General features: G+C 42.3%; 1 protein-coding gene across 3 annotated transcripts in view; it reads left to right on the plus strand.

The window, feature by feature from the left end:
* Tnr (tenascin R) overlaps positions 1-14,538 on the plus strand; it is a 391,833-nt gene that overhangs the window by 351,209 nt on the left and 26,086 nt on the right. For all 3 annotated transcript variants that reach the window (XM_028760011.1, XM_028760020.1, XM_028760025.1), the window contains 9 exons: positions 70-159; positions 1,358-1,621; positions 2,167-2,436; positions 3,586-3,705; positions 4,609-4,755; positions 7,393-7,512; positions 10,309-10,452; positions 11,047-11,177; positions 12,081-12,213. In XM_028760011.1, the coding sequence (XP_028615844.1) occupies positions 70-159; positions 1,358-1,621; positions 2,167-2,436; positions 3,586-3,705; positions 4,609-4,755; positions 7,393-7,512; positions 10,309-10,452; positions 11,047-11,177; positions 12,081-12,213 (1,419 nt within the window). The remainder of the gene's footprint in view (positions 1-69; positions 160-1,357; positions 1,622-2,166; positions 2,437-3,585; positions 3,706-4,608; positions 4,756-7,392; positions 7,513-10,308; positions 10,453-11,046; positions 11,178-12,080; positions 12,214-14,538) is intronic.

Below are 14,538 nucleotides of genomic sequence, written 5' to 3' on the forward strand. Positions count from 1 at the left end.
GAGAGAGAGAGAGAGAGAGAGAGAGAGAGAGAGAGAGAGAATAATGCTTGTTTTTGCATCTACATACAGATCTGGTTCCAGGCACAGAGTATGGAGTTGGAATATCTGCGGTGATGAACTCGAAACAAAGCATTCCCGCTACCATGAATGCCAGGACTGGTAAGTAGGAGAATGGTGAAGAGGATGACTAGGCTGAAGCATGTAAGACTGGGGGGTGTGAAGGCTTGTACTGTCAGTATCACCATGGGGTACCCCTTCTAGTGAACAAGGCCCTGTTGATAACTATCACCTAGTGACAGCATCTACCCTATGGCTGACCTGACATCTGAAGTCCCACCCGGTTCACCAAAGATCTGTGTTTGATCCACAGTCAGAAGGACTGCAGAGTAGATGTGAAAACCCCCAACAGGCTGACGCTGTAGCAGATTGTATTTCTATCTACTCTACTTCATAGCAGGCAGAGTGTGTGTCCTCAGTCTGCAACACAGGGGTGCTCATAAAGGTCATTAAAAGAAAAGCTGAGGCTTGGAAACATTCTGTACGATCCCAGAGCAGCAGAAAAAAATCCACATAAGATTCTTACTGCTCTGAATCCAACAGTGTCCCTTCCAGATCCGTGGGAAATTTCCATCATTCCCGTAAGCATAGACATAAGCATCTTGGACTAAACAGGAATCGGGGGTTGGATCAATCCCTGTTCCAGGGTTCAGCCTAGCATAAGCTTGTCGGAGGAGAACACGTAAAAGAGTCTCCATTAGTCCTCAGACCTGTATGCCTGAGGTTCAGACATGCCTCTGAGTCAGGGAGGAGGAGATGGGAAACTTACTTGCCATTAACACCTTATCCTGTGTGATAGTGGCTCTACTTTCCCCGTTTGGCTAACCAAGGGAGGATGAATGAAAACAAGTATAGGGCTCTAGCAAATCAGCAGCTAGATCTCTCCCAGTGGGGGATGTATGCCAGTGTCACTGCTAATAATGCCCTTCTGCAGATTGCCCATCTGTTTACCATATCACTGGCCATCTTTCAAAAGGAAGCTGTTAAACAAAATGTGAGAAAAGTATCAACCATGACAAGCTAGGGATCATGGTCATTCGGTCTACTTGACAGCCTGGAGACTCACAGGGTAGTCCAATAACTGATAGCTGTCTTATGGAGCCAGCGTGAAATAGGCCAGTTGCCAAGTGAGGTGGTAAATGCCTGTAATCTCACACTTGAGAGGTAGAAGAGAGGGGATCAAGTTAAAGGTCATCTTCTGATTTATAATGTGTTAAGACCTATCTAACCTAAATAAGACCTTGAATGAATGAATGAATGAATGAATGAATGAATGAATAAAACTTATTTTACTCCACAGAACTTGACAGTCCCCGAGACCTCATGGTAACTGCCTCCTCAGAGACCTCCATCTCTCTCATCTGGACCAAGGCCAGTGGTCCCATTGATCACTACCGAATCACTTTTACCCCATCTTCTGGGATCTCCTCAGAAGTCACTGTGCCTAGGGATAGAACTTCCTATACACTAACAGATCTAGAGCCTGGAGCAGAATACATTATCTCCATCACTGCTGAGAGAGGTCGGCAGCAGAGCCTGGAGTCTACTGTGGATGCCTTCACAGGTACCAGGGGAGCCGACATCTCAGTGAGGTTCAGAAGTAATTAGATCATAACATGAGGTTATTCAGATGTCCCAGTCTTCCAAAAGAGAAAATTAAGAGATGTGTTAGGGGATGGGGGTGGGGTAGGGGACCAATATAAGCATGAAAAGGAAATGTTTGAGAGTAAAGGGAAGGAATGAGCAAGGATCTGAAATTTTATGTCAGACTTTTACAGCCTAGACACAGGAGCTGATTTGTCTACTTCTCCCTTCCTGCATTAAATTAGTGGGGATTCTAAGCTCTCTGTCACATTTTTACAAGTTAGAGGTTTTAAGATCCTGGATCCATATTATGAATATTTCACAGAGTTACTTCTAGTTTTATTAGACTTGACTGTTCAGTAGATGGCTTGGAAAGTGTAGACTAGTCTGGACTGGAGTGGGAAGAGGAGGTAGGACCTCTGAGCCGGCAGGTGAAATTGTAGCTCTCATTAGCATAGAGAGAAGTCAAGAATGGCATGCTACCACACGTGTGCTTCAGAGCAACCAATCTTCTCTACTTTGCAGGCTTCCGCCCCATCTCCCATTTGCACTTTTCTCATGTGACCTCCTCCAGTGTCAACATCACCTGGAGTGACCCATCTCCCCCAGCAGACAGACTTATTCTGAACTACAGCCCCAGGGATGAAGAGGAGGAGATGATGGAGGTCCTCTTGGATGCCACCAAGAGGCACGCTGTCCTGATGGGTCTACAGCCAGCCACTGAATATATAGTGAACCTTGTAGCTGTCCATGGGACAGTAACATCTGAGCCCATAGTGGGTTCTATCACTACAGGTGAGGCTGGAAAGGTTGGTGAAGAGGGTTCTCACTTCAGCCTTTCATAAGCCAATGATTCCTAAAAGGGGAACAATCAAGAAATAGCAGACTGACTCTATGCTAATAGACTTCTGTGAGTTATCCTGAAGCAGGTACTTCTTTCAGCATGGCATAAGAGACATGATGAGAAAGTCCCATTTGAAAAGTAGGACAGGCCACTGCTCTGCAGGCTCATGTCTTGAATGCGTTGGTCCTAGATTTACCAATCTAGAAAAAAAAGGCCCGGAAAAGCTTGTCTCCAAGGGAATCTAAGTAAAAAGATTATTCTATACTGGAGAGCCATCTCTTGACTGCCTAATAAATGATTCTTCCTCAGAATCAACACAGAGGTAGCACGTAACCATGTAGTTTTCAGAGACAGGAGCTGATTTGCACATTGTTTGGAAAACATAGAACTTTGAGATGAATTGGGCCATTTCCCTTTGGTCATTTGCAAGTGAAATCCCAAATATGACATAAAAGCACCTATGATCAGATAGTTCCCTGCATACTGACAAGAATTAATAAACTGGAAAAGCATGTTAGACAATCAGCGAGTTTGACCTCACATTTTAAGTGTACCAGAATTATGTATCGTAAATAAAATATAACTTAGAAAAGTATATTAGTTTAAGATTTGTGCTCTAAACTCTACAGTTAATAGGCGGTTTTTCCAAATTGAAACAAAAGTATCTGCTAAAAACTAAGACAGAGTAGTAGAGTTGAGTCTTTCCAGAGAAGCTTCCCTTAGAGAAGATAACTATGTGATTCTCTATTTGAAATAAAACACAGGAACTTAAAAGGAAGTTTCTAGTTGGTCTAGATAGGTAGTAGTTGTTGCACAGAAGCACAGATCTTGCCAATTTAGCTTCCTGTTAGAATGTTCATAACTGGCTTTGGCCATAGCTACAACATTACAAGTGTGACATCACACTGACTGTCATGTTAGGGATGCTCAGTTAGTTATACATATAGTTATAGTATAGATATAGTTATAGATATAGTACACAGTATGTTATAGTTATGCCTGCCTGAATGACACTAGTGGATCAACACAAATCTGGGAATAGAGATTCCATTTTCAAACTGTGCCTCTGTCTTTTCCCCACAACTCCCTGATCTTTGTAGGAATTGATCCTCCCAAAAACATCACAATTAGCAACGTGACTAAGGACTCCCTGACAGTTTCCTGGAGCCCTCCTGTTGCACCTTTTGATTACTACCGAGTATCATATCGACCCACCCAAGGTAATGATGTGATTTTGTTTCTCAAACATTAACAAGGCTTGAAGTTTGTTAGAGATTATTAAGGGAACATGATCACAACTACATGGCATAGGCCCCACTCTGTAGCATTCTCCCACACAATGAGAGTGTCAATGAAGAACAACAGAGAAATCATGAACTGACCAACTCCTCTCAAAATAGGCTTGATTATATACCAAGAGAGCCAAACACTACCACAGGAAATAACTGGACACCATTAGCTAGGCTATACAATGAAAAACAATGAACTCTAAATGACTTTACCAGGAGCCAGGGCCACATGTACTATGCTGAGCATAACGTCTAAGACTAGAATCCAGGGTATGGATAAAGACCCAGCAGAGCCAGATGGAGCTCTGGAGGGAACCACAGTGATGTTCTCCTAATTCTGCCATTGTAGCCAATGTATGAGTCAGAGAAGTTGGCTGAAAGCTTGCCTTCAGACTGCCAGTTCTTGCTGGTATATGAGGCATTGTTAAAAAGTGGAGGGACTGTTCACTTCCAGCCGAAGGTAGAAGAGTTTTCCAGGCTATCTTTCTCTGGGCTGCACAGGGCACTTTTTTTTTTGCATCTCTACCCACTCCACTGCCACTATACTGATATGTCCACCTCAGAGAAGACCAGTCTGATAGAAATCTACATGATAAATAGCTCATTTACTTTTGTTCTAAGAAGCCCATAAAATGAGTGAGGCCAGCGTATAAGATCTATTTAAATCACACCATTACCATCTTATGAATAATTTATCTGCCTTCCCTTCCCTATTGCATGCCGAGCCCACATCCATCCGTGCCTCATGACCCACTGTCCCAATGTACACTGAGCCATGGACCCACTGATGAGAGAGCTGTTGAACTTTTAATGATGGATTTTGTTCTTCCTCAGTGGGGCGGCTGGACAGCTCCGTGGTGCCCAACACTGTGACAGAGTTCACCATCACCAGGCTGTATCCAGCTACTGAATATGAAATAAGTCTCAATAGTGTACGGGGCAGGGAGGAGAGTGAACGCATCTGCACCCTGGTGCACACAGGTAAACATGGCTCCCATGCTGAGTGTTGAGTCAGGACATAAGCAGTGGTCTTAAAACAAACACAGGAAGCAGAATGAAATCATTCCAGCTCATACAGCGGATACTGGCTCCAGGGCCTGAGACGCCATTCCTTGGCTCCTCTGACTCATTGTGTCCTTCAGGACAAGTTGTGGTTTCTCTCCCCACAGACTGTTCTGTCTAATAATAGGAGTTTGGTGAGTCACACTTGAGGAGGAGTCTTGCTGCTTCGGGTTAGGAATGTTCATGGAACTTCCACTACGAAGGGTGCCCTTCCAAAGACACATGATGGAGACAGATTCCACAACAAACATTGACATCATAGGATCTTTTTAAGACTTGGGGGGATTGGGGAAACTTCAGAGAAGAGCTGTTATTCCAGTTTCAGGAAACTAGGAGTGGGGTGAGATTATACCTACACAACCATCCCATAGGTGTGTTGCCTTTGCTCCAGGGAAAAGGCTCTAAGTCCTTCAACTCTATGAAGGCAGTGGAGGTGAGGGTGACCCCTCATAGCATCCCCAACTGCTGTCAGGAACACTATGTAGTCCTTGTTCCCCTGTAGGCTGACTAATTGGATCCAAAAGTCCTCTGTGTCCTCACACACCTTCACAAAAGGAGCTCCAGAAGAAGGGAGGTGGGGAAAAGAGATGAGCTTTAATATGGAAAGCAGGGAAGAGAAATTCTCCTTACCATTCCTTCTTCAGAAAACTAGCTCTTTTGGATAAGCCTGAGGATAGGGCTCCCTTTCAATAGCTCTGCTAGCCTTCCTTCTCTGGTTCTTAAGCAAGTATGCCATATAGAATTAGCAAAAATTTGCTATAGATGTCAGTGGAAGGCACAGCCATCAGTTTCTACCCTCAACATTGAGAACCTTCTAATTGAACCATAGTTTCCACTACACATAGGAAAACATTCGGCCTGCCTCATTAAGAGAACACCTGGATTTCCCAAAGCTGCTTAATTTCCCAAGAGATGGTGTTTTCTGAAGGAGGGAAATGTACCTAAGAAAACCTCACTGCTTTGTATATACTCTCACATATGCCAAAACAGCATCTTTTAACACAATGACAAAAACGTCTTTTAGAAACATAAAAACGTACCTTTCTCAGGACAGTACAAGATAGTCCAGCCTTTCCTAGTTTCCTTCCTTCTGGGTTTGTGATGGTAGATGCACTAGCTATGTTTTGTCAGTGATCATTAAAGCAGGCAGTTGATAAATGTTGACCAAAAGTAATGACCATTGAGGCAAGAAAACCCTTTCCTGCCTTTCTGAAAATTCTGCCATATTTTCTCGTTGAAAATCGTAAAACAGATTTCAAGGACATCATGTTCCCAAGAAAAGAGTGCTGTGACTCAGGCCAAAAGATAACTCCTGGGCTTCTTTGCCACCAGCAGCCAACATCTCAAAAGCAGATACCCAGCAGCACAACAAGCCACTCTGCCATCCTTCAAGTTAGCCAGATTGGTTCTGTCATAACATCCAGTAACTGTGCTGCACTCAGAGTGTCTTAGTTGTTGTTTTAAAGTCATCACAATGATCTTAAAACTTGTAGAAATGACAACTCCTTCAAGAAATGGTGTACATCTCAGAAATCACCCAACCGTATACTCTAGTAAGAGCTGACTTTAAAGATGTTTTTCAAAGCACAGATTATAAATAAAATTCAAAACATTAAGTTGTAAAGGTTGTTATTTCTTATTGTTACTTTGGGAAGAAGAATATAAGCAAAAAGAGGAGAGAAAGAAAAGAAAAGCAGCAAATATAGCTCATTTAATCAAAGAGCAGAGACAGATCAATGGCAGGTCTTGGTTCCCAAACATAAATTGTATGACTCACGTTGAGTGAACACTTAAACTGTTCTAATAACATCCATTTTATAAATAAATTCCAACTTTATGAAAAGGAAACACATAAGTAAATCCAAGAGTTACAGCATGGGTAAATAAAACCATAATTTATTCATGAGCAAACTTTCTTCCCCTGACAGGCAAGCTTGGCTTCCCTAAGTTTGTAAGAACTCCTCTGGCTTGCTATGCAACGAAAAGGATTCCCAGAACACAGTCTAGAGTAAGCTTGTGGACAGTGGTGTAAGAAGTGAATATGACTCTGTGACCAAGTAACTGGCACAGATGCCTGTACACTTCCACCACACTTCCTGAAGTTCACAAACTGACATCTTTCCACAAAGCTCACTCTTGCATGTGTGAAAGAACAAATGGGCTGGAAAGCAGGATTATCTCAGTAACTAATGAATCATAAAATTTTCTATAACTTCTTTACGCCATGTAGATTGAAATGTCTAAAATACAACAGAGTATTTTGAATGTTCGACTTCCCATTGAACCCACCAAAGAATTCTGCACACAATAATTTAATGAATTCATTTAAAAGAAGGACTTAGGGCAATTGGGAGAGAAGTGGATAAGATAGGAGAAAAAGGAGAAAAGTAAGGTACCAGTGGAGGCAGACAGGTAGAAAAAGAATCAGTCTCCATTCCATTATTTTACCCAGCGCAGTGACAGATGTGCACCACATAGGAAAATTCTGATGCTTTATGGTACTTAGACCTTGCAGTTCCTCTTTCTTTAGCCTGATAGTCTCCTGTTCTTTTCCAGCCATGGATAGCCCCATGGATCTGATTGCTACCAACATCACGCCGACAGAAGCCCTGCTCCAATGGAAAGCACCCATGGGTGAAGTGGAAAATTATGTCATCGTCCTCACACACTTTGCAAGTGAGTACAGGTTGGAGTGGTAAGGACTGGAGCTATAATCCAGTATGGAAGTGAAGACGTGATTCATTTTTCCCGACTGAAAGTCAGATCAGAAATTACCTTAGGTTGAGGAAGTTATATAGACCTCAAGCCTTATAAAGTCCTAAAGGTATCTCCCAACTCCTGTAACCAACTGATGAGGAGAATCACAAAGTCTCAGTCTGAAAAGTTCAAGGAAGAAAAGCAAACAAAAGCAAAATCAGAGCTTACACTAAAGACAAACCTCAGAACTGAGCTGGGATTTTCACCAAAGTGCTACAGGAAAGACAGAAGAATTTTCTAGATGTCTACAAAGCAAGAAAAAATACTAAGCAATGTTTCTGTTGTTCTGGTCTTCCCTACCCGCACTCATCCCAAAAGTTTGAATCAATACAAAAATCTGAATATCAATACTGTTTTTATCACGTTCACATTATACTATTTGAAGTTGAATAGAGACCTCAAAGCACGTGGGCAGTGGCGGTGGCAGAGGCAGGCAGATCTCTGACTTTGAGGCCATTTTGGTCTGTAGAGTAAGCTCCATGACAGCCAATGTTACACAGAGAAATCTTGGAGAGAGAGAGAGAGAGAGAGAGAGAGAGAGAGAGAGAGAGAGAGAGAGAGAGAGAGAGAGAGTGTCAAAGCAAAACAGAAGCATATTCCAAATATCTAGGCTTAGGGAAAATATTTCTTGGCTACAATTAAACATGTGATCACAGAATTTTTGTGGGTTATAGTGAAGAATCTAGGGAACAAAGATACCAGAGAACAGAAGGCAGGCAGACGTCTTGACTTTCAGAGACTAAAGAGAAAGCCAATTCTGCAAGCTGTAAAGAATAATTTATCAAAGTTTGGGAAAATGAAAACGAACACAGGCTACCAAACAGTAGAAAGTCATTACTGTATACCAGCAGGTTCACAAAGCTTCCTTGTTAGTTTTTTATTTGCTTTGGTTTTACAGCATTTGTATTTCAGACTGGCATTAGAAAACTGAGGATCATTTAATCTTCAGTTAAGATGGAAATGTGCATGATAAACTATGAGCTTGGGTTGATAGGAGTGTGGCTGACTGCATAATCCTGCTCAAAGAAGAATATTTTGGATACATCCTAACCCCTCTATGTTCTTGCACAGCCCATCTCAACTCCTACCATCCCTCTGGATGCATCATGATCCAGCATCTCTTCAAACAGCATGCCTTTTTAAGCCTTTTCAAGCTTACACGCATTTACCCATGTGACATTTTCCCCAACAAGAAATTCTCTCCCTAAGAGTCAACCTAGAAAAACTGTCATTCAGGTCTTAATGGCAGCCCTACCCTTTCTAATAAAATATGCCTGATTCCTCTAAGGCAGTCAGGCATACCTGTTCATGGTGACAGTGCAAACTGCTCCATCCTGTCCATTCACATCCATTCACTCAACAAATGTTTTTGATAACCTCCCATGGGCCATGTACTTGCTAAGCCTAGAATATTTCCAAGGCGAAGCGTGAGTTCTTATCTTTATGGAATTCACTTCTAGTGATGATGTAGAGAAGTAAATACAGCTTGACATTAGCTGTGGCATGAAATATGCAAGACAGAACATAGTGAGCTTCACCCAGTGGGCCACCATAATTTAGGATCAGAATAATAAAGGGAAGAAAGGAGCAAGATCTCAGAGGAAGTGAGAATGGCAAAAGGGACTTCTAAGGGAACGTACACCCTTTCTGTATTTGGAGAGAGGTAAGCATTTGAGAACCTGCCATAGTTTAGTGCAGCAGGATATCCCAAGGAAGGACAGCAAAAGGATAGGCATCATCTACATTCTTCCAAAGACTTTTAGATTGTTTGAACAACCTTATATACCTTGTTCCATTTGTCTTTAGATCACAACAAACTTGAAACATCAGGTCTGACCTAGTTTGGAAATATGCATAATGAATTTTGTCAAATGCTGAGTGATTCTGAGTGATTCAGAAATATTCTAATTGCCTAACAGAGGGCTTGGCTATAATCTAATGAACAGTTTCATTAACAGCTTGAATGGGTCCGGAGAAGACATGCTTACAAAATTTGTATATAAAACAAAAACCACAATTGATTGAATCCACATTAAAATATTTTAATAAACTGAAACTGTGGTCCAAATATCAACCAAGGCAAAAGATGACAGATGTAAAGGCAAACTCTGCCCATGGGTCAAAACAATCAACTAGAGGAGTGGTGATAAAGCCATTCATTGTTAATAAGTGCTGCATATGATGGCAATGATCTATTGCTGTCCTAAAGCCTGGAGTGATGCAAAGGACAGATGCAGAAGCAAACTAACCTGTTTATAGCATTGATCAGTGATACCAACCCCTATTCTCAGTTCTCCTCCAAGTTGTGCATTTCAGCAAGGACCTTGATAAACTTCCTGGTCCAGAGAGAGGCAGTCAGGACTATGGAAGCTTTAGAACTGTCATTATAAATGAATGAGAGGCAAGGGCTGCATTTTCTCAGGTTAAAGGAAGAAGCAGTTGATGGGGAAAGTGGACAGAAGGAAACAACCAGATAAACAGGAACTCTTTGCTTGCAGAGGCCTGAGTTGAAGGTAGAGACACTTTTGACCTCCATATACAGAATACTTTTTCTGAACAATAATAATAATAGCAATAATAAAGATAAAAGAAGATCCTTGTGTGGAGTAATAAGATATATCATTTGTAGTTTTTTCAGCATTCTGGGGTACTGAGTCCATGTGGAATGCTTTAGATACAGTAGGATTTTCCTCATGTGTGTGTATCTGATTGCAGTTGCTGGAGAGACCATCCTGGTTGATGGAGTCAGTGAAGAATTTCAGCTCGTACACCTGCTTCCTAGTACCCACTACACTGTCACCATGTACGCCACCAGTGGACCTCTCATGAGTGGTACCATAGCCACCAACTTCTCCACCCGTGAGTAAATGCTCCTGCATGGCTGATATCCCTGGAGGATAATGTGAGACCTAAACTCTATACTTCCTTATAATGGAGTAGATAATGAACTAGGTTTTGGTGATCTGAGCATGTTTTGGCTGAATGTGGTCCCTGTATCTCTCTGCTAGCAAGCTCTTCTGTTTTTATACCCAGGATCTATGTGATAATAGCAAAGTCAGACAAGAAAGTCTGGTATGAAAACTGTATCTGGTACAAGAAATGCTGAGCCATATGAGAAAGCTTGATACAGTAGTGGGGAGCTTCTGGGTGAAATCATGACCAGGAGAACATTAGAACAAATTAAGACACAGGACTGCTTCAGATTCAAGCACAACGTGGTTAAATGGATTCAGGGTCCTAGGCACAAAGAGTTGTAGCGGAAGACGCCATGCCCAAGCTTAGAGTTCTTCTTGGAGCATGGGGTGGGGGATAGCTTCAAAGAAGGACAATAGCACCGTTCTGCTTTCATCCAAGCGAGAACTAGAGTCAGTGCTGAGCAAGATTACCATGTCTAAAATCAAATGAGGAAGAGCTGGGAGGCAGGGACACCCTAGCATTTTCTCTTCTTTGCAGTTCTGGACCCTCCCGCCAACCTGACAGCCAGTGAAGTCACCAGGCAAAGCGCACTGATCTCCTGGCAACCACCCAGAGCTGAGATTGAAAACTATGTCTTGACATATAAGTCCACCGACGGGAGCCGCAAGGTAAGCATTAGCTGGAGAGGGGAAAAACTATTTCTTCCATGTGAGGCCATGTGGAAACTGACCAGTGGAATGACCCGTGGAAATTACAGGGATAAAGAAGGAAGCAATTCACAGGCCACCAGTGAGGTTTCAGATCCTAGATATACAGCCTGCTATTAAGGAGAAAGCCCAGGTTTGTGGGCCAGGAAATACTTAAGTTGAGGCTTTACTATTGCTCTTTACCCACACTGAGGGAAAGCACAGACCCTCTCTGTGTCAGCATTCTCTCTGGAGAGTCTACCTTGTAGCATCCCCAGTGGTCCACATTCAGGTGCAAAACATGATGAAATCCTAATCCTGTGCTCTCTGAATGATCTCTCACTCCCAGGGCCAAGCAAATATGAGTCAGATAATAAACCTAAGAGGCCTCTATGCTTCAATAAGCATTATAAAAGCAACATTTATGTAGCCTACAGTAAGGCATGATAAATTGTGGTTTTATGTCATCAGTCTAAATAATCCACTAGGCCCCTAGTTAGCATATCTTCCAGTTGCTGCAGGATGCTTTTTAAAAGTCAAAGTCATATGCGGAAGGAAGTCAGGTCTAGAGGGCATGTAGAGCCCATCTGTGTGATGGCGGTAGGGAGGGCTAGGATTCTGCTTCCTCAGCTTCTTCTACTCTACAGAAAACCCAATGCAGTCTGAAGCTACTGGTTTTATAATCCCGGTACCTAAATTTATCCCATGTGCATTTGTGAGATAGGAGCTGGTCTAAACCTCACATGGGAGCTGCCCTCCCTGCCTCTTGGCAGTTTCCTCCTTACTGTGGGATGGAGAGGACAGCATTGCTGACCCAGCTTCCATACTGTCCCATATTGCAAGCTGCCTGCTCCCTCCAGCCTCCTTTATTCTGGCTCTCTGCAGGAACTGATTGTGGATGCTGAGGACACCTGGATCCGACTGGAGGGCCTGTCAGAGAACACAGACTACACAGTGCTCCTGCAGGCAGCTCAGGAGGCCACAAGGAGCAGCCTCACCTCTACTGTCTTTACCACAGGTGAGGGACTTGGAGTCACTTTGATGCCTTCTTCTCCCTACATGACATCTGTATCCTAGGTACCTCTGCTGAGCCTTGGCCTGGAAAGAGCCTATCAAAAACACTCAACTTCCTCTTTCCTCCCTCCCCTTTCCCAAGGCCTTGGCAGAAAATCCCCATCAACAAGGTTATCATGGAGATACCAACCTAAATCTGTGGTCCATGAGGACCAACTAAGTGCACCAAATCAGGTTGCTTCTTGTTCCAAATTCCTGCATGTTTTTCTAGAAAAAAATCTTCCTTCTCTCTCTCCTTCAGATGCTGGGCATATGCTGTCCTTAGTAACACTTCTAGTAAATGTAGCAGAAGAAACCTTTAGTACTAAACCCTCATAAAAAAAAGTATTTTTATATATCCAGTATCTCACTCAATCTTTAAAATTACTGCTAATATCATTTGAAAGGGCAGGAATAGAAGCTAGCACATAGCTCAGTGGCAGAGTATTTGCTTAGTATGTATAAAGTCCCAGGTTCAATCCTCAGCAACACACACACACACACACACACACACACACACACACACACACACACACCGGGGATGTGGCTTAATGGAATTCCTTTCCTAATATATTCAAGGTCCAGGTTTGGTTCCTGAGTCTATACAAAGAATAAAATGAGAAGGCTTTTGGTATTCAAAGACTTACATGGCTTTTTAGCAAGTGTTGTCCTAAATAGAATATATGCATTATTTAATGGTATTTAATTTCACCCTCACAACAGCCTTTGTCCTATAGACTATTACATTTTTTTGTGTTTGTTTGTTTGTTTGTTTGTTTTTTACAGGCAAGGAAAGTAAGATACAATAGAGATGGGATTACTCATCCAAGATCCTATATTCTTTAAGTTAGAAAGTTGAAATTTGATCCCAGATATAGTTCAGCCCTAAAATCTGAACTGCTAGTAGTTCTTTCTCCACCTCCATTGCATCCCTCTATAGTGTGTGATTTATTAATTGCTCACCTAGCCCAGAATGACTTTCACGTTATGGGGATGAGGCTGTGTCCACCAGTGGGGCTAATATGAGCATATCCCTCATCCCTAAACACAGGTTTCCTGCATCCTCAGAGCACCATATTGACTGTTCCCTTCCATGTGCCAGAGCCTTCTCTTCCATCTCAAAAGAAGCAACAGGAAGCCCCGCCCCTCATACCCTTCTCTCAATATACTCATTCTAGATGACAAAGCAAAGAGTTGATCAAACTTCCAAGTCACTGTTGGGCGGTTTTGTTGTTGTTGTTGCTTTGTTTTTGTTTGTGTATGTGTTGTTTGTTTATTTGTTTTGTTTTTATACTTTTCAATACATTAAAAAGTGTCTTCAATGAATTTATTAGTCAAAAACAAATATTTTAATGGAAAAATAAATACACTGTGATCACATGACAAGACAAGAATCTATGAGATATCCTTACTGAGTGGAACTTAGAGAACACTTGATGTCTCTGCTAAGGCTGAAGTTCATTTTACTATTTCAAAGATACTTTATTAAACACTAAGGTATTACCTCTTGTTCAAACCCAGCCCTGTATATTTACAGGCTAATTAAAGAGTCCTTTATGAAACCACCACTTAAAGACTAGTTGGGAGAAGTTTTCTGCTGAATTAAGAATTTTTTTCACCATAAGAACATAGCAAGCAGATGCACAGAGCTCCTGCTTTGCATGTTTATTGGGTTAAAGGAATCATTTTGTCACCAAAACGCTCAGTGTTGTATGAGCTTTTTATTTCCACCCTGCTAATGTCACAGCTGAGAGTAGTAAGTGGTATGTCAAACATCTGAAGTTTCTGCGGTATCTACAACTGCAGCCCCTTTCCAGGTCTCTCTGGACAGAGAAGTACAGTGGTTTCTGTGACCATCACTGCCGTGTCTTAGATGCAGTCAATTGGATGTAGGACTCCAGATCTAGCCAAGGTTGTGGGAGGATTAAATCATGTAATAATTATCGACTTAAATGGAAACTTGGAGAGGAGGCTGACTAGTGGCTTGGTTCAATGTGCAGTGCAGGTGGCAGTTGGAATCTATTTGGGTTGGTTTGCTGTTCTTTCATGACTCCAGTTGACACTGGGCTCCTTAAACATAGTCAATGTTAACTCAGGAAAAAGAGAAAGAGGGTGAGAGAAAGACATAGACAGACAGACAGACAGACAGATGGACAGACACAGAGAAGAAAGAAAGGAGAAAAGAAGTGAAGAGAGAGAGAGAAAGAAAGAGAAAGAAAGAGGGGGAGAGGGAGAGGGAGAAGGGGGAGGGGGAGAGGGGGAGAGGAGAGGGGGAGAGAGGGAGAGAGAA

The sequence above is a fragment of the Grammomys surdaster genome, unplaced genomic scaffold, assembly GCF_004785775.1.
Source record: "Grammomys surdaster isolate TR1022 unplaced genomic scaffold, NIH_TR_1.0 130, whole genome shotgun sequence".
In the NCBI taxonomy this organism is placed as follows: Eukaryota; Metazoa; Chordata; class Mammalia; order Rodentia; family Muridae; genus Grammomys; species Grammomys surdaster.